This window comes from Pithys albifrons, chromosome 5, assembly GCF_047495875.1.
Source record: "Pithys albifrons albifrons isolate INPA30051 chromosome 5, PitAlb_v1, whole genome shotgun sequence".
NCBI lineage: Eukaryota > Metazoa > Chordata > Aves > Passeriformes > Thamnophilidae > Pithys > Pithys albifrons.
In genome coordinates, this window is record NC_092462.1 from 23,640,762 (window position 1) to 23,667,618 (window position 26,857).

Consider the following 26,857-nt stretch of genomic DNA (forward strand, 5'->3'; position numbering starts at 1 on the left):
CGGCGGCAGCTCCGGGCGGCGGCTCCTCCCCCGTGGCCGCCCGGCAGCATGGCGGCGGCGGTGGAGACCCGCAGAGTCTGCGAGACCGCGGGCTGCAGTAGCGAGGCCAAGCTGCAGTGTCCCACCTGCCTCAAGCTGGGCATCCAGGGCTCCTACTTCTGCTCGCAGGTGAGGTGGCCCGGCCCGGCCCGGCCCGGCCCCGGCCCCGCGGGGCTCCGGGCGTGCGGCAGGAGCAGGATCCGCCTGCCCGCGCCGGCTCTCGGGCCCGGCCCGGCGCTCCCTCCCTGCCCGCTCGGGCCTGGCCAGCCACGCCGAGGACGGTCCGGGCAGGGACCCCCACGAAGTTTACCCCCGGTGCTTGGAGCCGGGGGTGCCGGGCGGGCGGAGTAGCCCCGGCGCTCCTCGTGGCCGCGGGCGATGCGGGACCCGAGCGCTGGAGGAGCGGCGGGCACGGAGCACGTGTGTGTGTCTGCCCCAAGGACTGGGGGTCCCTGTGCTCCTCTTAAAAATAAGGGCTTAGTGAGACAAAATGAGACGTGCTCATCAAATTCCAGCGGGTGCGTGTCTGTGTCTGCATCAGCTCTGGAGCTGCTCGGCTTTGATGGGCACTGGGAGACTTGTTGCTCAGAAAACAGATTTTCTTTAAATTAGTAGGTTTGGGGGATATGCTTTTATACTCTTCCTTGTTTTAAATTCCTTTTTCTTTCCTATTTTTTTTTCTTTGTGTGTTTTTGGTGTTTTACTCTAAGGGTACTAAGCAGAGAGGTGCAGGTTAGGCCACCATACAGCCGTCAGCTCCTACATATAAATTAGAGAATTAAATGTATTCCGTGGTCTTCGGCCATCCTCACCTATTACCGCAGTGGTGATGGAGTGTGATTCTTAAATAGAAAGAACTGTCTTATGACTGTTCAGAGTGGGGCTTTTTTGTTTGTGGGTGGTTTGTTGGTTTTTTTTTTAATTAACTTTAAAATGTGCAGTAATATACATGGCCTAATCCTTTGAACTTTATGTATGTGTAATTTCTGTCAAAATCAGTGAGAAAATGTGTTTAATTCAGAGTTTAACACTGACCTTCCTTGTCACAATTATAATCCAGGGTGAAAATCATTGAAGTCATGTAGATAAACATAAGAAAATCATTGAGTCCCATGAGCTAGATTAGTGTATTAATTTGGCAGGGGTTTTATGAGTCAGGGTGTAAGCTGATAGTTATGGTTTGCATAGACTAGAGGAAAGCTTCCCACGTGCATGTGACACACCCACTGCTTGGTTTCTGGTACTTTCCCCTGAAGTCTCTGTGCCATATGCTGAGAGTCAATGCCAGATTAGATCGACTGCAACTCAAAATTTTCTGACGATTCCGTATCTCTAGTTCCCATATGGTCCTTATAGTTGGCTTAGAGGATTTTCTCTGTACTTTACTACCCGTTTTGACATATCTGATGTAAAACTTGTTGTAATGCATCTTCAGTATATACAGGTATTAGTTGGTGAGGACAAAACAGACTGAACAGGCCAATGTGACGACTTGTAGTTACATCTTTACTTTCCTCTCTCCCATCTCCAAAACAGATAATTTCATATAGGATGCAGATATTTTTGTTATCTATGTATTAGGTTTAATTATTTTGAAATATCTGCTACTGTTACAGTGTAAAAGGGGAATTACCTGAAATATTTATTAGCTTGTTAAAATAGGCTGCTGGATAACCAACTTGTAAAGCTGTCCTGCCTAGAAAATTAAATATCAAACTGGGAATCGCACTTCTGAGTGACCTTGGGCATGTTATTCCTCCTCACTCTGCCTCACTGTCCTGATCAGTAAAGTAGGTAAGCACAGGGAAGGTGCTTTGAAGGTTTTGGGGCGACATGTTACAGAACAGAGAATAGTAACAGCAGCCTGTTTTAAAGACATGCAAGAAATGTCATGCATTGAGAGAAAAGTCCCCACGTCCAGCCTGTAGCAAGGACCCTCAGCCCTGCCTTAGTATCTTCTGTGGGTCCCAGCATGGGGCTGTGCCAAGTTTCCAGCTCTCCTCTTCCATCGTCTGGTGTGTGCCATGGAGGAGACTCAGTCAGTGCTCCACTGGTGTCTGGCGAGCACAGACAGCAGGGGTAGGTGAGGTGCTGTTGGCAGCCTGGCTGCCTGCTCAAATAAGCACATGACAGGTGAAGGAATATTAAAAGCCAGGAAATCTCTGAACTTCCTGCAAGTTTCAGCTGACAGCAGTGGGCTGGTTAGCTAGCATCTGTGGAACTTTTCCAAAGTTCTCTCTTTGGTGGTTTCATTTCCATTGTGGTCTTACACGCATAAGTAACTGTAAGATAAGCTAGTGAGTGGACAGACCTGGGATGTTATTCCATCTCACAGTGCAGCCTGTGTTGTAGCTGGCTTGGTCCTGTTCTCCAAGGATGCACACTTCTACCCTGTCCCTTAAGCTAGCCCTGATTCCTTGGTGAACCACTTACTGGGTTTTTCAGGGTTTTCTTTTAATGGAGGAAAAGCAGCTACATTAATTCTTTTTGCTGGTTTAGCTCCCCAGAGCTGTGCACTGCAGGGTCATAAAGCAATTGAGGAACATTGTGCTGAAGAGTGTTGTGGCCCAGTTCAGCCCAGCCGCAAAGTCAGCCTGTCCTTATGGAATGCAGTGGTGTTAGCTGGGTGTGCAGGCACTTACTCTGGACTGAGGGTGGGGTTGAGTGACAACCTGCTGGTGTCTCTTGAAGGCGTAAGAGCATCTGTATGGACAGGGGCATTGCGTTAATTTTCTTCCTGGAAGCCTACAAGGACTTTTTCATACACCCAAAACTCCAGTCAGAGCTAAAACCAAATTTGTAGGAGTTTACTTTCTCCAGCACTAAGAATAAACGATAGAAAAGTGTGAACTGCTGTAGAAAGGTAACCAGCATGAAGCAATGTGGATTATGAATTAGTAACATATAGTTTCCTAAGAAAAAATAATGCAGGAGGTATAGGACTGAGAATCTCAGTGTAGTATGGGGATTGATGAAGCATTTTTTTCATTACTGCTCATAGAGACTTGAACTTTTCAAGTAGATTGCATCAAGACAATGATTTCCCCAGTGCATTTATAATTTGTGTTTCTCCTTTTCTTGAGAAAGGCCATTATTCTGGTAATTTATTTTACCCCCCTCTCTGCAGCAAAATGTATACCTCGACAACATGCCCTGAAAATGCTTATGCTGAAGTACTTTGACATTCTCTGAGTCTTCTTTGAGCCAACACTTTTTCCTCTCTGACTGTTGGGCACTTTGGAAACTGGGTACAGCTGTTGAGTAATAGTTGTTCCTGTGGTCATGGCTGGAAAGGGGACTAAGGAAGCTGCGTTCTGGCCTAGCAGAGGGTTCTGAGCTGGTAGTGGAGACACAGTAAAGATGGCTTTTAGCGGTGGAGGAGCTCTGAGGTGGTGTGTTGAACCCTGGCATAATTTTTTTTTTTTTACTTCAAGGTGTAACATGGACTATTCTGAGGGATTCTGTCTGCTGTTAACCCTTAATGATATTTTAGGCTAATAAATCAAGTACTATCTCTACTGACTACCTTCTTTCACTGTTTTGCCTTCTGTTTTTTAGAGTTGCTGCAGTTTTGTGTGTGTTTAGCATCTTATAGTTATATACAGTAATTCAGCCTGTCTTCTGGATGTGGAAATAATACAGATGGCCAGCATCATGTCTCAAGTGTATGGTTTCTCTTGCTAAGATGAATTTGCTGTTGTGAAATCTGCCTTATAGATACAGTCACTTGTATGTAAATGGTGTGTAGTTGACATAAACAGTTTGTATTTAAATAGACAATTTACATTTCTTCTATGTCTCCTCCAAAAGAGGCTGAATGATGAAGAAAGGGAAAGTAGTGACTGTTCTTGAGATCTCCAGTTACCATTTTTATATGAACCTTCCAATGGTAAATGGATCTTTTATTAATAGTTTTGTGTTGCTTTAATGAAAACTTCCTCTCTCATATCTGTGTAAGTGTTTTGAACAAAACAGTAGGTTTTCAGTAGTATGGACTGGATGCTGGTGCAGGGGTATTTCTCCAGCCAAATTAAAAAATAACTATTTCTAGACACTCACTGGAAAAATTCCCTTACTCTAGTCAGTGGCCAGTGCCATTTTTGTTTCTTCGAGAGCTGAAGGCCATGAATTTTTATCAGAATAGCAGTCATATTTTAAGGAGAACTTTGTGTGCCCATGTATTGTCAATCCCAAAGATGCCCATGTATATGAGGTGTTCTGGTTATAGAGTCAGAAGTGAGGACTGGGGTGATGATGAAGCTGCCACAGGAATGCCGTGGTTGACCATGTGTTTTAGGTGTTTGTATGGAAACAGTTTCTCTGATCTCTGTAGGAGGCAACAGCATCTCTCTCACAGCAGTGGGTACTCCTTGATGGAGCTCTTTCCATCTGAGGTGGGGTGTGACTTGTTGAATTTCAGTGACAGGAAAGAAATGCTGTTTTGATTTCTCAGTGGGTTTGTGTACAATTCACTCCTTTCTGGAAGGCACATTTTCACTGACAATGAGACCTGGGCCCTTGGTAGTTTTGGATGCTCAAGGTCACAGTAATTTGTGAAAAACTCTGGTCCTGGAGAGAAGACTGGATGGTGTTCTGTCTCCCACTTTGCTGTTTCCTTTCACTATCAGCGTGTTGGGCATGAGGAAAAGTGGACCTCAATGAAACTATTTTTGCCCTCTCTCACATCGGACTGTAGGACAAAGTGCCATATTTCATACTTGCTTCATTGTTCTTTGCTGTACAGAAAATAGGCTAAAACCTGCTGCTTGGATCCAACTGCAACTCACAGGGATTACTTCAGGTATAAAAGGCACTCAGCAGATACTACAGATTTCCTTCATCAGGAAGTTGGCATTCTTAATTGCCTATAAATCACCATGAATACCTGTGTGTGAGTGAAATGCCTGATTATTGTTGAGGCACAAAAGCCAAGCCCTCATAACTTTCTGAGAGTAAAACTTCAGACTCCTGTAGGTTGGCTTTCTGAGCTGCTGTTCAGTATACTGAAAGGATAGTTCAGTTTGAATTTCTCTGGTCTGTTGTTCCTTCACTACTCTGAAAAATCAGTTGTATACCTCTGTAAATCTGAAAAGCTGCAAAATGGAGTCCCTTCCTCAAAGGAAGGGCTCAGTCATGTGGGATCCAGGAGTCTCAGGCTAAGATCAGGCTTTAGAGGAAGGAGAAAATTGATACCAACATGCTGCATGTAGCTGCTTCCATTGGATTTGAATCTGAACACACATATTTGACTCTTCTGAAAAACTGACTATTCATGTATGCTGCTTAGGCTAGTTTGGGAATTTTGTACAGAGTTTTTCAGGCCAGAGGCTGTCTCTGGGGGCTTGGATCACCCTAGAAGGATGTCAGCATGCCAAAAAGAAACAACTGCTTTATTTTAACATCAAATGTATTAACAGTTGCACTCCTCAACGCACTTGTATTTATGGATAAAATGTACAGTTAATCTGTATTGTATGAAATAGATAGATAGATAGATAGATAGATAGATAGATAGATAGATAGATAATCACTGATAGCCTGATACTTTTCTTTAGCTAAATGCTGTACTTAAGGGGATTTTTTGTCTTCTGTTTTGCATACCTTCAAGGTATTTGGTTAAAAATGAGTTCTCATGAAGCAAAACTACATGATCTCGTATTAAGCCCAAGACAATTTTACATTCTAAAGGACATGTGTAAATTCAATTAAAATGATTGCTTGGAATATTTTTAAATGCAGTGTACTGCTTGGCACTATTTCCTAGGTGTTTGTCTATTCAATCTAGGGTATAATGACATACAAAGAGACAGACAGTTTGTCCCTACAGTCTTGATTCCAACTGTCTTTTTTTTTTTGGCTATAAAATAGGTCTTTTTTGAAATTTATCACAGTGGCTCTAAATGAAGAGCAGAGAGGATGGAGGGAATAATTTTGTGGAAGTTGGGCATGAGTTCTCTGTAACTGTACAGCAGGGTGGTTTTTGCATACCTGCTAGTAGGTGTATTGTCAGTGCCAAATGCTGGGTTGTGTAAAGCAGCAGGACCCACAGATGAAAGGAGACCTGAAGAAGGATGTCATCCTTAAGGCTGGAAAGTGCTGATGAAGAGTTACTAGAGCTAACTCTAAATGAGCTACTCCCATGCAAAGGCAGTTCAGAAACACAATCTATGAGTATGCCTTGAATCTGTGCTGTGGTGCCTTATAGCTTTCTGTGCTTGGGTATCATAGAATCACAGAATGGCCTGGGTTGGAAGGAGCCTTAAAGTTCCAAGTCCCCTCAGGTTTCTCAGAGCTCCATCCAACCTGGCCTTGAACTCTTCCAGGGATGGGGCATCCACAAGGTCTCTGGATAGCTTATGTAAATCAAGTTTGGTTATGTCTGTGCTATGCAGAGGTTTGTGGTGTAATAACATCCTAATCTTGGTTGATTTAGCATCCTTTTCTCCTAGAATTTGCAGTTGCCTGTACTTTGCCACTTCTTAATCAGGTTGCATGGATACATAAAATGAAAGAATAAGAAGCTCCCTATTATTACTGTAAGGATAAATAACAGCATGGAATTTTTTTCTAATTAGTTCAGTAACTGTTTTAAAGGATTTTGTTTTATTCTTTCAATGGCTAATAAAAAAAAGAGAAAAGCTTAAGGTATTTGGTAGTGATCATTCCATTCATAGTGAAAATGTAGTGTATTGTAAAACAAATTCTGCTGTGATGAATGATTCTGTCAATATTTCAAACATTAAACAGATTTTGGGCTGCATCCTTAAGGTAAAAATCATTTACAGAAATAACAGAGCTTCTACAAGGTGGTCCAACAGGAATCTTTCTTGATGTTAATGCTGGTTGTGCCTTTGGTTGCCTTTTGATATATGTGTAGGTTCCTGGTGAACACTGAGTTGAGCTTGAAACTGGTGGGATTGTCTTAAGAATGGCTTGAATGTAGTGTTTGAAATGAAAGCCAGGAAGTCATACAAGAAACTTGAATCCAAATTCATGTTATTCCTGTGTACTTCCACCTGAAGCTATTTAGTATTTTAAAATACAGCCATGCAGTGTTTCATGTTTCTTTTTTCATCATATTGGGGAAAAAAAACCTTTATTTTCTTAATGTTAGTATTAAAAATCACCCTGGATATTTTTTCCTGGATTCTGTTTATTTAGTCATTTTCTATCCTCACCTGTATAGGAGCACAGGAACATGGAAGAATTGTTAGGAGACAAGAATGGTAATAAAAAAATTGAAGCGAATGTCTCAGGAGAAGGCTCAGTAATAAGTATCATTTTCTCCAGAAAATTCTCCAGAAAGTGGCCCAGATGGAGAGAAAGAGCAGCTTTCTTCCATAGCTTGTCAGGAAGTCTGTGAGGTATAGAAGGTGAGGGTGCCTGCAGTGTGCACTGGTACATTGGTAGTGCTTTGTTGCCAGAGCTGTGATTCTCCAACCTGTGAGATGAGAGCTGCCATATTTTACTCTGGAATTGCCGAGGCAGAGCTCTGTAGTCGTGTGCAATGTGGTTCTTGTGCAGTAAGTTGTTGAATATAAGTCATTTGTGTGGACCCAGTGAGTGTGGTGGTTACAGGAAGCACATGACTGATCCTACACAAAATAGATGAGCTGTAGATGGATGCGCAGTGTATCCTTTGAGTGCCTTGCAAAGGTGCCAGACCGAGGCAGAGACACTGGTTAATTGTACCCTGCATGTGTAGTAGCCCATGCTCACAAAAAGGCTTCAGGCTGACTGTGTGTGTTGCTGTTGATGGATGTGCACATCGTGTGCCTGTCTGGGATGTCCCAGTGTACAGCAGCCCACGTGGAGCTGTGCTCCAGGACTTCCGACAGAGCTGCTGCTCCTCTGGAAATAGGGGGCAGGTAAAATCTGGAAAACATGTTTGGGAAAACTCAGGCATATGGCAGCCTTATGAAGGATCCTCTTAGGCTGTTAACAGCTGCAGGAAATAAAAAGCCAAAATGGAGTCTGTCAGGTTATGGTAGTGTCAGTGGTGCTGTGTTTGCCTGGTATTCTCTGGTTATGGGCCACCAAAGAGGAAAGACTGTTGGTACAGGACAAAGGAATGACATTGGAGAATATACTCGTGGGGAAGGAGAGAATGAACTACAACCAGTAATTGCAACAGCTGATGCATGTCTTCATTCACCAAATGCTCCTTTATAATAAAATAAGTGGATTCTAGGTTTGCAGGCGTGGTAGCTGCTCTAAGTCCTTAGCTGTTTAATCCTTCTGCTTCAGAACAGAGACACCTCGTATTTGAAAGGGGATTGAAACCCTACTGGTGCTTCCAGTGTCCTTGAAAACAGCAGTTTTAGCATTTTAATTTTTTTCTTAAAATAGGTGTCAGTTAAAACCTGTTCCTTTTTTTCCAGCTCTCCAACATGAAACAGTAAACAGCAAAGGTCTGTATGCAGTGGCTTGTACAGTAAAACCTTCTGCTGCTCGTTCAAAGTGACTGTCTCTTCAGTCATCTAAAATGTTGGGTTTGGAGCCTCTTGTTGCACAGATAGACCATTCTGTGGCACCACAGTGCACCTTGTGCTGCTCCAGAGAATGCAGTCACGCCTGGCATCTGTTGTAGGAAGCAGAAGACAGCAAGCAGCTCGTTTTGGGAATGAGGGAAACAGCACCCAGCAGGGTCTCTTTGAACACAGGGGTGCTGGTGCATCACTTTACTGTGTTTTTTGGATGTGGTTTGGTAACTACTGGTTGCAAGACTAAGGAGGAACTGGGGAGAAGGTGGCTCTACAGGAACAAACAGCTAAGACTGCTCAATAGCAACCTTGAAGCAGGGGTAGAATGTTACATTCTAGGCTTAGTTTACAGATCTGTTGTCTTGGACTGCTTGAGTGTTGTATGTATTAGGTTGAATCAGTTGTATGCTCTGGATGGTAGTTTTACAATGTTGATTCAGCATTAGTATTGTCTTTCCTTATAAAGGAAAACAGTTTGATTCCTGCCTCTTTATTGTAAATGATTGGAATTAGCTGTTTCCTACTGGTCGTTTTGAGTGCACACAGTCATTGAATTAGAATTTCTGCTTCAAAACCAAGTAATTTAATAATTAGCACCTTAAAGGATCGCCTCTAATGCTGCCTTCTGCAGCTTTCCTACTTAAATTTCTCTTGTTTTTCATGTATTTGCTTCAGCTTAGTCTTTCTTTATTCTTCTCCAGCTGCCAGCCCTTTCCATCTGCCCCTTTGCTGATTCATTGTCCATTGCATGAACTGCACTATTTGTGCTTGGGAAGAAAAGAAAGACAGACCCCTCCATAGTCGCTCTTTTCTTGATTTCCATTTCAACTTTCTGGTTTTGTCTTTTCCATTTCCTCTTTTCGTTCAATAACCCTCATTTCCCACCCTTTAATCTCCTTCATTAATTCCCTCATGATTGTGCTGATTGGCCTCTGTTGCTTTCCTGAGCTGGACAAGGAGGCAGAAGGGATGCAATTAGCAGGAGGAGATGTCTTCTTGTAGGAGCCGAGGGAGTACCATCCTGCCCACTGCAGTGCTGTAAGATCAGGTCCAGAGATAGACTCTGAGTTTCAGCCAACTCGGAGCAACCATGGTGTTTAGTTACTCATTAAAATGATAAGGGGATAATATTTAGTGTATAAGATTAGATTAGTGTATTCCACTACCACAGGTGTGTCTTTTTGGCTGTACTTTCTGCCTATTCTGGTTCATAAACTTTGAATGTAGTATTGTTAAGACCAGCAGTTACATACATATTGCTAGAAGAGTTAATAAAATCAATGTTGCAGTTTTCTTTTAAATACAGTTGCTTTTCTGTTTTGTCAGGATGACATGACTGTCCGTGTTAGTGCTACTTAAAACACTTATTAGTATATTTTGTTTGCAATTCTAGGAATGCTTTAAGGGAAGCTGGGCCACTCACAAGTTGTTACACAAGAAAGCAAGTAAGTTCATGCTTTTTTTAATCCATTTTAATATTGTTTTGAGTTGGTTTTGTCCTGTGCAGTGAGCTCTAGGTGCAGGGGATTCAACCAGATGACCTTCAGGGGTCCTCTCCAACCTCAACTGTTCTGTGCTTCTCTATCTAAGAATCGTATTGCATTTTTTTCAAGATATCTGGCACTGGATTCTGCATATCTGAAATTTTGTCCAGTTTGCAGTAATCTAAAGTGCCATGTAAAATTTCAGAGACTGAAGTACACAGGAGTCTCTGCTTCTGTTCACTTTTCTGTTTGTATGAATTATTCCTTGAGCTGTGTTGCCAGGTATATGAACAGAGAAAGAGGCATGCTGAAATAAAGGGCAAGGAGAATAATAAATCATTATTGTCAGGCATTGCCAGGCTTGTTCCTGCATCACATTTTGGTGTCTAATGCAGTAAAAGACAATAAAGTGGGAAAGGTCTATGCAATGTCTTTGTGATTAGACACTTGCTGGAATGGAAGCAAGTCAGAGTACAGCTGTTGTGTACGTTTGGGGTGTACCTCTTTGGAAAAAGAGGGAAAATCTTGTGTGTGTGTGTGTGTGTGTGTGTGTGTGTTGCAGCCATTGATAGAAGGATGTATTATAGCTAGGATTTTGCTGAGTTTAGTTAAAGGTAATCAGAGTATCTGTATGCCTTAGTTACAGCTGGTAGGTCTGGCACACAAATACAAGTAGACCAGGAGATTCTGCCCTACCTGAGTACTGAAAATAATCCCTGAGTTTAAAACCAAAGAGCAGACCTCAATTCTGCCCCTCTTGCCTCCTACCCCCTCATCACCCTGCCTATCTTCATTAAGCTTATCTTCATTTAAAGGGAGGTAGGATTAAAAAGTGGCATGGCAGAAATTCAAATCTTCAAATAATTTACCTTCTTCCCTAAAACCCAATAAAGCTCCTTTTTCCATGATAAATGTTGAATGATAAGTAGATTGGAGATGTACAGACAATTACAAATGTATTCCTTCTTTCTGCCTTCCCAGTGTAGGGATGTCACAGTTCACACTGGCATTCTGCATCCTATTACTTTGCATGGATATGAAAAAGTTTGGATTTTTAAATTATTATTTGTCAGTGGTTCATCTGTGCTGAATGTCATGTGAGCAGATGGCTCAGGTGTCAGCCACAGAGACTTCGAGTAGTTCATATTAGGGCTTGCTATGGGAGACCTTTTGCCATCTCTTCATCCTGGTGAGATATAAAAAGAGAAAACAGACAAGTTATCATGTTAAAAGTTAAATATTGATGTTACCATGCTCTTTCTTAACCCTTACCTCCTCTTTCTGAGTAAATATTTCTCCTTTTGCTAATGCTGGCAATCAGCTTGCCTTTATGTAAACACCTTCAATCTGCCCTCTTAGGACCATGTTATTTGTGAATGAAGTCAGTGACTGGACCACATCAGACATGAATTTCACAAGGCTGAGAGAGCTGGAAAGGCCCAGCAGTTTGGGACCATGTTGTAAGGGGTGCAGACTGCCTGTCCTGAAATGCAGAAGTGGCAGCACCTGCACTCTATCAGATCTGGAGGGATAGCAGGCTCCATGTATTAAAACCGGGCAGCTGGATGGCCTCCTTCCCACTTCAGGTCATTTCTGTCACTGGGTGCTCAGAGAGGTCACAGGAAAGGAACGTTCATCTACAGTGCAAGAGTGTTAATTGAAGGGATAGTGAGTGTCTGTAGAATATGCTTTTTCCCAGGAATGAAAACAAGCACTACGTTATAAAACTACAAATTAAGAAAACTTAATTACTACACTTAATTTGTGCTTCATTCCTGACATTCCTCAGTTTACTATTGAATAGAGATAGAATAATACGACTTGTGAATGTGAAGAATTTAAAGGCAATACAAAATGGTAATTGCTACTCACACTTTGTTGTATCAGTATCTAAAATGTCAGAAAGAGTCAGATCTAGACTTAGGTACTTCTGAGTCACTTTCTAGACCCCACACTTCTTATTCTTAGTAGGACTGATTTTACTGCTGCAAATTTTTTTCCTCCTTTTTGTTGTGTTTTCAGAAGATGAAAAAGCTAAGCGTGAAGTTTCCTCCTGGACTCTGGAAGGCGACGTTAACACAAATCCCTGGGCTGGTTATCGATATACTGGTAAACTCAGGCCACACTATCCACTGGTAAGCAATAGGTACCACTCGATTCCAGCACTGCTACCTTCTGTGGCAACTAATGAACCGCTCCTGACCTGATTACCTCCCACATTTTAGCTGAGAGAGGAAAACCTCTTAAACAATCTGAACTTGATGGCAAGGGCATGTATGACTGTCCTTACTGTGGTTCATTTTGATTTGACTTGTTCTATCTCTTGGTATATTTAAAACTAAAGAAGTGCCTGTGAGTTAACGTGCATCAGTAACAGGCTTAAGCTCATACCTTCTAGCTGTATATTTTGACATTTACTCTGCAAGAAAGCTACTGTTAGTTCAGATGATGTCTCCTGCCAGTTTATTGACCTTGCCAGCTATGGAGCAGTCTGGTTCAGAAAAATGCAGATGAATTTAGAATTTAAATAAATGGCTTTATATTATTATATATAAATGGTTTGAAACTACCTGGCAAGTGAACTGGTGAACAGCTCTGCTGAAGGCACAGAGGTTATAGTAATCTCCAGCACTGGAATGGTGAATAACAGAGGTCAGTGAGATCTTTGGCTGTGAAAGGTGAGTTTAGAACATGATGACTTCAGTGTTTTTAAATCGGTACGAGTTTGTACATGGAATAAGCTAAAGCTTTTTTACAGGAGTAATATTGTTTTGTTTACATTTGTCTTTTCTAATTGGCCTGTGCTAGAAATGGTGCCTCAGTGGCATCTTCTCTTTCATCTTCTCCATCTGTTAGATGCTCATCAGAGAACAGATTAACAGAGCCTGAGCCCGTGCGTGTTTTTTAGTGTTTTTGGAGAAAAGGATGTTTTGGATATTTCACCATCCAAGTAATTTAGTGGTGTTGTTGCTGAACATTGGCTTTTTTGTCTTCTGACTACTGGAGGATTGATGCAAACAAAACTAGTGCCAATGAATATGGTGATGGTTAGAAATAACAATCTTGCTAGAGAGAGGAAGGATGTATTTGGAATCAGTGCACTTGCAGCCTGGACAGTAGCAGAAAGAACACTACAATGTAACAGGGATAATATGTTGTAAAACCAGTTGGATTTTCTTGCCATATTAAAGTTTGATTTTTACAAAGTTCTGGAGTTGGGTATTCAAAGTTGTATAATATGAAAGCAATAAACAGGAGAATGTTTGAGAAATGAAAATTTGAGCTGTTCTGGAGTGTTTGCAAACTTTACAACCTTTTCTAAGTGGACCTAGCCATATTCCACTGTATTTCATTTTGCTGGTTTTGTGACTCTAAGTATTCTTGCAGCCTAACCAGTTTTGACTTGTTTATTTAGACGCCAACAAGACCTGTGCCAAGTTATATTCAGAGACCGGATTATGCTGATCATCCATTAGGTAACTTGAAACAAATCACAATTATAGAGTGTTATGTTTGCTTTCTATTTTACTTTTAATTGAAAAAAACTTTAAATCATGATGGAGATACTGGAGAAGGGAACCTCTTTTATCTGTTCTTTTCACTTCTACCCCTTGTTAACGTACCGATTTTTCAAAAATAAAGCTTTACAAGTATTTTTTTGGAAGTCTGAAATTTGTAGCGTGTTATCTTTGAGAGGTGTTCAGGGAATTAAAAACCCCCCAAACGTACTAGTCCTGTTGCTAAGTTCAGAACAAACAGCAATTAGTTGACTGTCACAGGTGAATTCTAAGCCATTTTCAGTAGCATCAATGTATCTGTAGACAATGTATCATAAAATAAAACGAAAACTCCCTGCAGTAAGCAACCCCCAAACAAAAACTGATCTATGAGTTCCAGGTATTTTTGGGCACTGAATGCATTCAAAATTACTTACTTAGAGTTTTGTTTTGGTATTTTGCCCTTTTTATATCCGTTTTGGTGCTTTGCATTTCCCCAAAAAACAGCTATAAAGTCTGTTAGCATTATTTTTTGATCTTAAGCTGTTCTTTAGTTGTTCTTTACAGAATGTAAGTATTGTTAACAACACAAAGTACTGTATTTTAGGTCATTAATCTATAAAGCTGAACTTACACAGAATTTGGTAGGAAGAATTTACATGTTTTTATCAGATGATGATTGCAATAGTGTAACCAGATACATTTGCAAGCTCATATAATCCTTTATGGCTCTTTTAGAATATTATTTTTTACTAAATTTTTTCTAAAAGCAACTAAAAAATACTTTTCTATGAATAAAATAATTTTCTTGTCAATCTGATTCTTAAGGCTGTGTTTATACAGTAAGTGAGTGGGCCTCCTGAGCACATGTGGGCATTACAGTATTGTGGAAGGCTTATGAATTCAGATTAGTCTGGATAATGATGATAATGCAATGGTTTGGTGCATTTGTAACTTCAGTCTGTGGTGAAAAAGTCTGTTCTTCATTACCATTGGTAAGCTAAGTAAACTGCTTGATTGGACATGTGTAGTAATTACTCACTCCTCTATATAACATGGGTTTTTCCTTTTCCTTCTTTTTTTCCCCTTCCCCCCTTTTCTTCTCAGGAATGTCTGAATCAGAACAGGCTTTAAAAGGAACTTCTCAAATAAAAATACTGTCATCCGAGGATATAGAAGGGATGCGAGTAGTATGTAGGGTAAGGAGGCTCTGATTTTGGTTATGAAGTGCCTTTGTTCTTTAAAAATCTGTAGTGATTTTACCAGTTTGTGACAGCACATTTGAGAGTACAAAGCTTCAAACCACTTTAGAGCACTGAAAAATAGTTTGGGAAACTTGATATTTTCTTGCTTTTTCTCTTCTCATGACTCCCAATTCTCAGTACACTATTTTGCCAGCAGAAAGATCTTTTATCTTTTCCTGGCTTTGTTGTTACTAGTGGGACAATCTGTGGCTGAGACATCATTACTGTTAAGAGTATGTTTTATGGTGCATAAATGAGAACAGACCTTTTTGCTCTCCTAGAGCTAGTACTAAGTAAAAACTAGAAAAGAAAACCCAACCAAAGCTCTATCCCTAACAATTTTTGAAAAAGAACTGTTCAACTGTAATAATTTCCTTGAGCATGAAGTCAAACTTTGAAATGCATTTAGATAGTCTGATTTAAGGGTTTGGTATGCAGGGAAATTGTGGCCAGAATCTTAAATGGAGTGTTCTCAAATCTCACAGAGGTGGGTTACTCATATAACCTGGAGACATCTCAAAGTCTTTCTAGAGCCCAACTCCACGCAGGATTCCTGGTTGTCTCAGTGTAGCTGTTCAAATGGGTTGTTAATCTTCTGGAGAGTACTCCTGGCCTATTTTAAATCAATTTAAAATAGGTTGATATATCAATTTTAAATCTATTTTAAATTTTAAATTGTTTCATTTGCAGCTTGCTAGAGAAGTATTGGATGTTGCTGCCATGATGGTGAAAGCAGGAGTAACTACTGAAGAAATTGATCATGCAGTCCATTTAGTAAGATTATTTTATTAATCTTCTGGTGTTTCTACGTGTGTTTCTTCTGTCTTTTTTTTTTAATGGCTGTTGTGTGGTTTTCTTTGTTGCATGAATTCCTTTTCTTTACTTTGAACTATTTTCTGGTTTGAAATTAGTGGGTAGTGCAGGTGGTAGAAATGTGCTCCAGTGCAATGGTGGGTTCAGAATCAGTTGGGAACTGCTGGGCCTATCTCTACCAGCTGCGTCCATGATTTCTGGCTTCAGATTTCTTCTAAGTTTCTTCACCTGCTTTCTCAGTTAACATCATATGATTTTAATTTTCTTTCTTCTAAACCCTTTTTGCTCCACAGATACTGTTATATAAAGAACATCATATGTAGGCCATGGACTTCTTGTGCTCTCTGTTGTTGGTTAAGACGTACAGAGGAGAACTTTCAGTTATTTATGGTTGGGAATCAGAACTGAGATGCCTCAGAGAGAACTGAAATAAGATTTTTGGTGCGGTCAGACAAAGTATAGCCACAGTCCAGTGAAGTATTTGAAACACATGGTCAAGACTTTTTCTGGCTTAGCGGTTCATAGATATTTGATTTGCGTAATTTTGTTTCTTTGCTGTCTTCTCTATGAATCATGTAATCTGATAATTGAGGATACTTCTGTCCAGAGAAGGCAGCCACTTTGTTATAGCTAAATTTGTTAGAGAGCTTTGTGGTTCTTTTTATCCACATTTGCAGCTGTTGAGCTAAGATTGTAAGGCACTTACTCTGGTTTCATTAGGCCAGAGATTTCTGTTGAACTGCATTAAACACCAAATAACTTGCTTAGGCATAATGTCTGATACGAACAACTAGTAGATAAAAGTGTTACCCCTCCTGAGCAGTTTTTGGAAACTTTTGCTTGGCAGATTGTTGATACTGACTGATATCCTTAGTTGGCACTTCACAGTTTTAAAACAGTATTATTTTTTTAAACAAACAAAAAGTTCATACTATTTTTTTCAGTATTTTGCTCAGTATGTCACAAAGTGTGTGTATGTAAGTATATATAAAATGAGTCAGTTTTGCAAACATACCAAAAATGTTATTAGAGTGCAAGGGAAGCAGCTTAAGGTTTCAAAGCTGGGGTGAAAGAGTGGTGCTAAATGTTGCTTTGTCCAGCTTGTGTGTCTTGCAAAAATACTAAAGAGTCTTAGACCAGGTGCTTAAAGACAGTAATTGAAAATTACTGGTTTTTTAACTGAATAAATATTGCCATGCATTGTTTTAAACTTGGATGTTTCAGCATTCATAGTTGAACATGAAAATGAGCAGGAACAAAATTAAAGCAGTTTTACTTTCTTCCAGGTAAGAAATGCAAAACATAACAGAATACTGTAATGCCAAGAAATGCTTGAAGAGTCTTATTTTCAACTCACTGCTTTTCAGCCTATCATTCTTGCTGTAAAGCTTGTGTATGTCTTCTCTGTATTTTTTCTTTGTACAGAACTTATTAAAGTGTAAATTGTATTTTCTCTGTTTAGGCTTGTATTGCAAGGAATTGCTATCCTTCCCCTCTGAACTATTATAATTTCCCTAAGTCATGTTGTACGTCAGTGAATGAAGTGATCTGTCATGGAATTCCTGACAGGAGGCCATTGCAGGAGGGAGATATTGTTAATGGTAAGTGCTGTGAAAATTGACCTTCAACATTTCTACCTTCTGTCCAGTTAAACTCTGCAGAAAGGTGAGGTTTTACAAGCAGGCAATGTAATTGGAATAGGTTCTTAAGAGAGGATTTTGTTCCCATGTACCAATTAACCTCTGCTCTTTGCATACTTAAATCATGAGTTTATTTATTAAAATAGTTTCAAAGGTCCACTTTAAGAGCTTTATAATGCATCTGCCCTAATCTGTGCATTAGTACAGTGCCTGACTATTCCACTTGTCGGCTAGATTCTAGTTATTCCAGACTGTATATATAGTGAATAAAATGTGTATTGAATTACTCAGCTGAATTAGTTCTGTGTGAATTCTTAGATGGTTCTAGATCCTTACAATTTTGCTATGGACATGACTATTAAGATGACTGTAAAGGTCATGTTGAGGCATTGTATAGGTGCATATTGAAAAACATCCTTTTTGTGAGCTTCCTAAAAGTACCAGGTGTTTTTTGTTCATGGTACTTAAGGTACTTACACCTTCTTGGATGTTTAGGGATACTTTCATAAATTACTTGACTGTTTTTTGTTTTCTCTTTCATTTCTTCTTGGTTTGACAGTAAAAATTAATACTTGTTTTGTACAAACACTTGCATTGTTTTGCTTTTCTCTTATCCCTAAATAAACACCCAGCATATCCTAAGCTTTGACCTGCCTCTAGAAGCAGGTTGGAATAATTTTAGATCATCAGATTTTATATATTTTAGCATGTAATAAAATCTGCTAAGTCTACATCTCAGTGCTGTGGGTACCTTTTCAGAGCAAGTCTCATAATTGCTGCGGCTTTCTAGGGGTGGTTTAGTCTGGCTGATATCTCTGAGCTTGTATTGTACATGTAAGAATGCCTGCCAAAGCTCTTTTATCTTTTTTTAATTACAAAAATGATGCCTTTGCACAGCTCTCCATTCTTGTCATCTTTTCTGGCATTGCTGGAGTCCAAAGAAGCTGAGTTCATAGAATCACAGAACCATAAAATCGTTTGTGTTGAAAGGAGCCTTAAAGATCTTCCAGTTCCAACCCTCATGTTGTGGGCAGGGACACCTTCCACTACACCAGGGGGCTCAGAGCTCCATCCAACCTGGCCTTAAACACTCCAGGGGATGGGGCAGCCACAACTTCTCTAGGTAACCTGTTCAGTGCCTCACTACTCTCACAGTAAAGAATTTCTTCCTAATACTACTCTCTTTCAATGTGAAGCTGTTCCCCCTTGTACTGTCACTACATGCTTTTGTAAGTGGCCTCTCTCTCTTTCTCCATCTTTCTTATTGGCCCCCCTCAGGTACTGGAAGGCTGCAATTAGGTCACCCTGAAGTCTTCTCTTTTCTAGGCTGAACAATCTGATTTCTTTCAGCCTTCCCTCATAGGAGACACGCTCCATCCTTCTAATCAGCTTGGTTGGCTTCATCTACATTGTGCCTTGCCTCTCCGTTGTGTGCCAAGGCTGCACCTCAGCCCTAGAGAACACCTTCTGTAGGAGGGTTTAGTCATACCTTTGTCCACATCCCTGCCCTGACTGCACTTGCTCAAGCTTGGAGCCTTTGTTTTCATGAGAAAGAACTAGGCTTCCTTTTGGTAAGGTAGTGGCTCAGAAGCCTCTTTAGATGACTGAACTAAACAGGTTACAAGGAGGAGATAGAAAAAGTACCTTGGGGAGAATGTACACAACAAACAGAACAGGAAAGTGCCCATCTTTCTCTTTATTTAGAACTTTTTAGCTTGCTGAAAGCCATGCCAAAGTTCAAAACATGTTTCCGGAGTAACAGGAAATTGTCATCCAGAAGGTACTGGCAGGTGATGTCTAGTCCAGCCCCCTGCTCTGATCTGGGCATCCTAACATTTTATTATCCTGCTGTTCCCTGGGAGCAAATCTTTAAACAAAATCAATCTGTCTGCAAAGGGAGATGTTCTGGCCAAATCTGGCAGTGTCAAAGAAAGTCTTGTAATCACGTGGCTTATAGAAATAGACTCTTTGCAACAAGTAGTCTGTACTCTATGCCTAGGAGCCCTGATAAACGCTGTTATCTGCATGTGTTACCAGAATGTTGGTTTCTGTGGAATTCTGTTGTTGCATTACCATATCTGTACTGGGTAAATATTCCTGGAGTTCCACACAGTCATGCAGGGAGGATAGTGTAATCCTGCACGTGCGTCAATCTGCAACAGGCATTTTTGTTTTCATGGGGTATTAATTTAATTCTTAAATGTTTGCCAGCAGTACAGATTTACTGTTGACACCAGTGTGTGTTTTCCCACATTTGCCTATTGGAGTGGCACTGGTCTCTCTCAGTGGCTCACATGATATTCTTAAAGTATTATTGCTAATTACAGTTTTCTTCAAGATGGTTTACTTGTGACAGGGTCTGTCTGTTGAATTCTTCATGAATAGCACTGCAATAACTATTCTGTTGGGTTTGCTGCTCTAGCAGATATTAGACCTAAGACTTAAAAACACCAAAGTACCCATTCTACCACAGGAAGTCAACTTGTTATGGAAAAACATGATTACATACCTTTTAAAATGTAATATCCCTGATTAGTGCTGGAATTAATTCTAAGAAAGTATTTTAACTAGGTAAATCACCATGGAGCAAAGAGCTTCTCTTTCCTGGAATACCAGTTGTAACCTTGCTGTGTCAGTGTTGCATTGGTGTGGAATTCCCCGCCCCCCCCCGCCCCCCCCCCCCCCTTTTTTTAAATTAAATCAACCGGTTGACCAGGGAAACACTACCTTATTAATTAATTCCATAGAAACTACAGGGTAAGCATGAGAGAGTTGATTCTTCTGGAAGAGAGAACACCCCATTCTTATGTGTTTGTTCTTTCACAAATCAAGAGGCAAGAAGTGATGAATACAGTGCTGGTCTCACCACATGTCTGGTGTTCTTTGCAGTGGATATTACTGTCTACCGCAATGGCTATCACGGAGATCTGAACGAGACGTTTTATGTTGGAGAAGTTGATGAGGGTGCGAGGAGGCTCGTCCAAACGACTTACGAGTGCCTAATGCAAGCCATCGATGCAGGTAAACACTTTGACCACAGCCTGAAGCATTAAGGTTTTGATTTTCAAATATGAGTGTTCACATTTGCCACTGCCCAGAGTGACTTCTGTTGCAGCACACAGAAGCCTTGGTGTGTTGTCACCAGCAGATGACGGATGATGTGTAACACAGTGATCCTTCAAATGGCAGGGTTCTGTGGGCAGTGGTTGCAACTTGTGTTTGCAATGTGGGTTGATGAGAAAAATGTACTTGATGCTGAGCTGATCCACAGATGATGATATTTACATGGAAACAGATTTTTTTTGACTGTTAGATATCTGAGTAAGACATCATGATCTGAGTAGTTTAGAGAATGTGACAAGCAAAGTGTGTTTTGTAAAACTTTACTTTTATAATTTGGTGTTGCACAGTGACTCAGTAAGGTAAAACACATCTCTTTACCCCTGCCAAACTCAATGGTTATTTCATAAAGTAGTTAGGAACTCTTGATTTTCAGCTGTGGCAGTGTGCCAGAGAAGACAGATCCCCGTCTTTCAGTACCCCCAGAACTTTAACTATGGGGCTTAGTTGTAACTCAGGACAGCTGCATCATGACATACAATAAGATAGAAAGATAACTAGAGAATGTCATGTTCAGCTTCAGAAAACCAAATAAAAATCTCCCAAGTCCCAAATACTTGTGTCATCTGTATCTTTTATACCCTGCAGCTTCTTAAAATCCCCAGTAAAATTTACTCACGTCAAGGCATCTAAGGACTGGAGTATAAGGTGTGGTATAGGAAGGCTTTAAATTTGCATTTAATCAAAAATAAATGAAAAAAATTATAATAAACAGAACTTTGGTTAATAATTTGAAGGTAGCTAACCAAGATGAAAAGACAGAAATCCATAGGAACAATGCCTTGTGTATCCTTTTTATGATCCAAAAAACATACTGCAGAGTTGAGCTGTGAGGAAAATAGATTATCTGTTTATGTGGGATTACTGTTCTGAAATGACTGCTTTGTTTTTCAGAGCTAAACCAGAAGAGTGTTTATCTTTGCTCCTGTACTTTTATTTTTATAGCAAATGTTACACGTGTTCTCTTTTATTTTTTGTATCCTGGCTTTGATATATAAACTATGACACAAATTCCCCTTTGTGTTCATTATAGTGAGATTTAAATTTGCAATATAGCTTTTCTTTCCCATCTTTTTTGCCTGCGAGTAGGGATTCTGGCAGCAAGTGTTTCACCTGTTAAAAAGGGTCACTTGTCCCCTCTTTCAATCACCTTAATTTCTTGGTGTTAGACCAGCAGAGCTCTGACTAGGAGAGCTGTGTGAGAGAAGCAGAGGGCTCCTGGCTGCATTGAAATGTGTTGCTTGTACTGTCAGGCCCCAGGGGGATGGTACAAAACTGACAGATTAATCTCTTGCCCAGCATGACTTCTTTAAAAAAAAAAATGGGAAAAGCATGTACATTCTAGTAATCTAAATTGCTTTTTATTTTCTGTAAATTCAACTTAGGGATTTCAGTTGTAGTGGCTTTCATTAGCAGAGAATTGAACTAATGGTTTCTTAATGTAAAGTTGTAGCTTTATGTGAATTCTGCTTAGGATGGCTCCACACAACTACTGGACCTCTGGCTCCTGAAGGAACAGCATATACTCAGGGAGTTGTGAATGTCTTGGTAAAGCATTTACATTATGTTTTTATTTTAAGTGGCTCAAGGTTGTGCTTGGTATGAATCTTCATTAGCTGATGGATGAAACATTGTTGCTTTTATGATATTATTACTCCCTTGTTCAAGTGCTCCAAGTGAATTTCTCACACCGTTTTCATGTGTTTCAAGCTCTTTAAGGCTTCCTAAGGCCTTGTCAAAAAAGTTAGCCCTGAATATGAACATACTTATTTGCTGTAGTGTTGCCACCGAGAATCTTGTCAAAGAGTGAATATACCTATTTTCCTTTTTTTTTTTCCCCATTCTTGGTCCTTTGTGTACATTTTCCACATAGTAGTAGAGGTATAAGTGTATATTAAAATATAGTTCGTACATTCATTGCAAGAAGCATTGCAGCTCAGGGTGTGAGAGCTTACCCAGTACTTTGAATGTCCTTTGTTGTTTTTAATTTCAAACTTTGACATCCTTTTAATGTGTTTGCCTCCATGAAAGGAAGAAAGTAGTGTTCTTGTGAAAAAGGAGTTTTCTTCATTGTCTCTTGTTTTTTCTTTTATATGAGACCGTTTCCTTCCTCTCTCATGTTATTGCACTTGTATACTTAGTGGATTAAGCAATCATAAAACAGATGGACACACAAGCCATGAGTGCTGCAGAGGTGGTGTTTGATGGTTAGTTATGTTGAAAGAAAGCTCTCTAAATGTCCATCTGTACCTCTTTAATTTTGCAGTAAAACCTGGTGTTCGGTACAGAGAACTGGGAAACATCATTCAGAAACACGCTCAGGCAAATGGATTTTCAGTGGTTCGGAGCTACTGTGGGCATGGGATCCATAAACTTTTCCATACAGCCCCTAATGTGCCACATTATGCCAGTGAGTATTCATTCCCTTTGTGCTGTTCCCCAGACAAGAAGTGGTTTGCAATGAATGCACTGAATTTACTTCTTGGTTATATTCTATTAAAGTAGCCTGTTGCCTGACAGCCATCAATTTAGCATTTGGGCACTTGGGAAATAATTTCTATTTTAAACTCTGGACTGTAGCATCCTTTATGAACCTAAATAAGGTGAATATATTATATAACAATAGAGTCTGTGCCTACACCAAAGGTTAGTGTTGGCTCTCATCCATACTGGTTAAGTACTCGAAGTTTTTGCCTGAATTCTTAACTGAATTCCCTTGGACATTCTTGTCTGACATGAACAGGCAAATGTTTGTCTCCTTAGAAGGTCTAAGCAAAAACTTACTGCCATTTCCAGATGTAAATAAAAAGCTTTTTGAATAGTATAGATGGCTGTTGTGTCTGAATCTGGATCCTGGTTTTTTACTTTTCTTCATTTGAGTGTTGTGATCTGGTGCTGCTGGAAACTTTACAGTGTGTGGCACAGGAGGAATGACTATTCCCCCAACAGTATTGGCTTTTGGAAATGCTCATGGCCCAGTAACAATTCATCCAGCAGGACTAAGAAACAGTATCCACAGAGGCAAAGGAGGGAAGCTTAAGTGCCAGTGGACAACTAGGAATAGAGTAAATACCAATGAAGCTGTGATGAACAGTTTACACCCACTTCAGCTGTAAAGCTTCCCTGATAGGACACTTATTTCCTCAGACATGACAGGTGCTTCCATCTTCCCATCTCCTAATGAGCCACGTTTATGGTTGTAGCTTATTGATTCCTGACTTTCCATGTTTTTGTTTCACCACCTTATTTTTTCAGAGAACAGAGAAAGTGTTATTTATGGGGTAAAGGCACATCAAAATTCCTGGTGTTTACTTTTTGGCAGCTTGATCTCCTAGATTTTTAAAGCCTCTAGGTGATTTAAGCAGTTTAATAGATTTACAAAATTAAGAGTTAGACAGGGGGATGGGGAATCTCTGTGTAAGAATTGATACAAATCATCTACAGCAGCAAAGTAGCTTGGAGTTAAAGATACCTGTGCAATGCTGGAGTCTGTCCCAGCTCTCAGGCTGTCACATCTAAGATGCACTGCCATCCTAGGTGAAACAGGGCAGTGGAAAAGGGCTCCAGTTCATGTGCCTCCACATAAAAATTTTTGGTGCATATAACATCAAAAAGCTCCTGTGTTATTGTCCTGGATGCCTTGAAATTCTTTGCTGTTTTATCTTAGCTAAAGAACAGAGCATTATCACTCTGACACTGTTCTGACCCCATTACCCAGAGTTACAAGAGGGGCAATGTGTCTTTCATAAATGGAGTCATGGGATTACTTAACTGCTATCATATCTCTACCATTTATGGGAGCTAATGGCTTAATGGAAACAAATAAGGATGTTTCAAGCCTTCTGTGAGTATTTTAAGTGCTTCTTATTTTTATTTGGAGTTTTTTATTGATGTTTTTCATTATAGAAGTGTGCAGAAGTTCGTGTATTACATTTGTTCAGTGTTTTTATAGAGCTAGAATTGAAATTCTAGTTGTTGGAGAGAAAGACACCAATTAATTTTAAGCTCCTTGAGTAAATATTGCAGTGTTGGAGGATGGGGAGAAGGAAAGAATTAAAGGAAATCTCAATGTAGAAGTAAAAACAGACAAGTGAACAGGTCATCTTGGAAAGGCTTTCTGAATCACAGTATTCCTGCTGTATTCTTCTAATATAAGGTTTCATTAATTTACTAAGATGGTATCCCTTTTTCTAACTTGAGTGTTTATTTTATTGCAGAAAATAAGGCAGTTGGAGTCATGAAGCCAGGTCATGTATTTACAATTGAACCAATGATCTGTGAAGGTGAGCAATTTAGCAATAAGAGTAAAATGGTTACTCTTGTTTACTCTTAAATAGTAATGGCATCGGGTGCTGGTCATGCTCTGTATAGTTGATAGATTTTTTTAAATTTCTCTTCGTGAAACTGATACCTTTTACTTAAAAACTGGCCAAAAGTGACCATTTCTGTCTTTAGGTGGTTGGCAAGACGAGACGTGGCCTGACGGTTGGACTGCAGTGACGAGGGACGGGAAGCGATCGGCGCAGTTTGAGCACACGCTGCTGGTCACCGACACAGGCTGTGAGATCCTGACCCGGCGGCTGGACAGCATTCGGCCCCATTTCATGTCCCAGTGAGAGTCCAGGCTGAGCAGGGAGATCGCAATGGTGCAGACCTATATTTTTTGTCTCTGTACTATGCATTTTTTTAAGAGTACAGAATAGAAAGGTTTCATCATTTACTTTGTTTTCAGTGATTGTAGGTAAGAGGAATACCTTGAAGAACCTGACCCTATGTCTGGTAAAGCAGAGAAAAATTTAAGGAGTTTCCTGCTTTCCTCCTACCTACAACACTCACGCTATATTTTTCTTTTTTCTTCAATTATCTCTTTAGCACCTTTCTTCCAATTAGATCCACAATTGCTTCTGTTGCTGCCATGATACTAGATAGAAAAGCGTGGGTAACCTTTCCCATCGGGACTTGATATTTTGGGATCCAGGTTTTTTCACCACTTCAGTGTGCCCTGTTGCTCTTGGTATATGAGTGGCACCTGAGATTTTAAGCATTTCTAGTTCCAAAGACTTGCTCCTGCTTCTGCAGATACTGTCCTCCTGGGCTGGGCCTTGTTCATCAGTTGGGAAGGGGCAGAAGGGAGAAAGACACACACATCCGAGAGCAGGCTACCTTTACTTCTGTCCCCATCTCTCTGCTGATGGTTGCTGGGGTGATTGCAACTGTAGGTGACACTGTGTTGACGGCAGGACTTGTTTCTCTTGCTGGAAATTGACAGTATGGTCTTCCTACAGAGAAAATCAATAAATTCCATTTTTTATGCAGCTCCCTGGAATAAGCTGCTTCTTGGGGAAGCAGTACTTCCAGGCAGCCTCCTGCTCCAAAATCTGGTGAAGCTGATGTATCAGACTTGCCTAGGTAAAGGAATGAAACAAGAACCAAAAAGGTCCCATGATTCATGGGATCCCTACGTGTGTTAACTGTGGAGTGTTTTTTAAAGGTACATCCACAGTAGCTGTGGGGGATTGGATTTGCAAGACTTACAGTGAAATGAGTATATATCTCAAAACAAGTCTGAGTGTGTGAAAATGAGACATGTTCAATGCTGTATTTTTTTTAATTTTGGCAGTTTTTAAACGGGTCGTTTTCCCCCCCTCAGTTGAGTGAGTTTCATGCTTTTGTAAAGTCTTAGGGGGGCAGCTAAGAAAACTGAACATTTTTTCCTCAAACTGTGTAAGGAGTGGGCAATATTAGTATAAATATATACCTTTTATGGGTAATGATGAGCTGGAAACCATTACGTTAAGGAGAGTGAATTGATTAGGCCTCTCTTCTCTCTATCCTTTTTTTTTCCCCATGCTCACTTCCCTTCCATCATCTTTGGTGTTTCTGCTGAGGGGATTTATTTTTTCTTTGAATTGCAATGAAAAATTTTTCACACCCCACTGCAGACTTAGTCTTACACCACTGTAATGCAAGAAATAGTTAAGCCAAGGCAGACATTAAAAATAATACAATCATGGGCATAAAACTCACCTTTTACAAGGTGTATGGTGGATTTGTTGGCACAGACCCAAGAACACGAAGTACTGCATACCCTTGGCTCCCCTTGGCACTGAGAATTTAGGTGGGGGAAGGGGGTTAGTGCTTCATAGAATTGGACTTGTGTACTCCCAAATTTGCTGGAAAATGTCTTCTCTGCCCTCAGTGCCTCAGACCTCTGTTGCTGTAAGAGTCCAATTGCAATGTTTTCATTACCTTTGTTTTTAATTATGCAGTAAAGTGACCTGAAATGATGCATACAGAGTGTGTGTGTGTGTGTGTGTGTGTGTATAGATTTTTAACAGAACAGACTGTAGTACTTGAGTGGAATTACCTGTGTTGAATGAGATGTACTGGGGAGATGACTGTCCTGGAGGTTTGCCCACCATATCATTCACTTGAATGGCTACAATGGTCTTGCCTTTTCTATATGTGTGTGTATGATGGTGGGGGGGCTTCATTTTTGGTCTATAAAATAAAAGTTGCAGCTGCTTTTAACAGAAA

General features: G+C 40.3%; 1 protein-coding gene across 1 annotated transcript; it reads left to right on the plus strand.

Annotated features, from left to right (window-relative positions):
* Nucleotides 1-26,857, plus strand: METAP1 (methionyl aminopeptidase 1). Its single transcript, XM_071555897.1, has 11 exons — nt 1-168; nt 9,916-9,967; nt 12,029-12,141; nt 13,422-13,482; nt 14,611-14,702; nt 15,438-15,521; nt 17,023-17,161; nt 20,090-20,221; nt 22,587-22,730; nt 24,538-24,603; nt 24,776-26,857. Exons 1-11 carry the CDS (start codon nt 49-51, stop codon nt 24,934-24,936), a joined length of 1,164 nt encoding a protein of 387 aa, XP_071411998.1. The 5' UTR covers nt 1-48; the 3' UTR covers nt 24,937-26,857.

What these genes read in the sequence shown, in the direction of transcription:
- METAP1 (XM_071555897.1), top strand. Translation starts at nt 49, where the DNA reads ATGGCGGCGGCGGTGGAGACCCGCAGAGTCTGCGAGACCGCGGGCTGC. An exon ending in GCTCCTACTTCTGCTCGCAG is followed by an intron (nt 169 to 9,915) that starts GTGAGGTGGCCC and finishes TTGCAATTCTAG; the next exon opens with GAATGCTTTAAGGGAAGCTG. An exon ending in TTATGCTGATCATCCATTAG is followed by an intron (nt 13,483 to 14,610) that starts GTAACTTGAAAC and finishes TTTTCTTCTCAG; the next exon opens with GAATGTCTGAATCAGAACAG.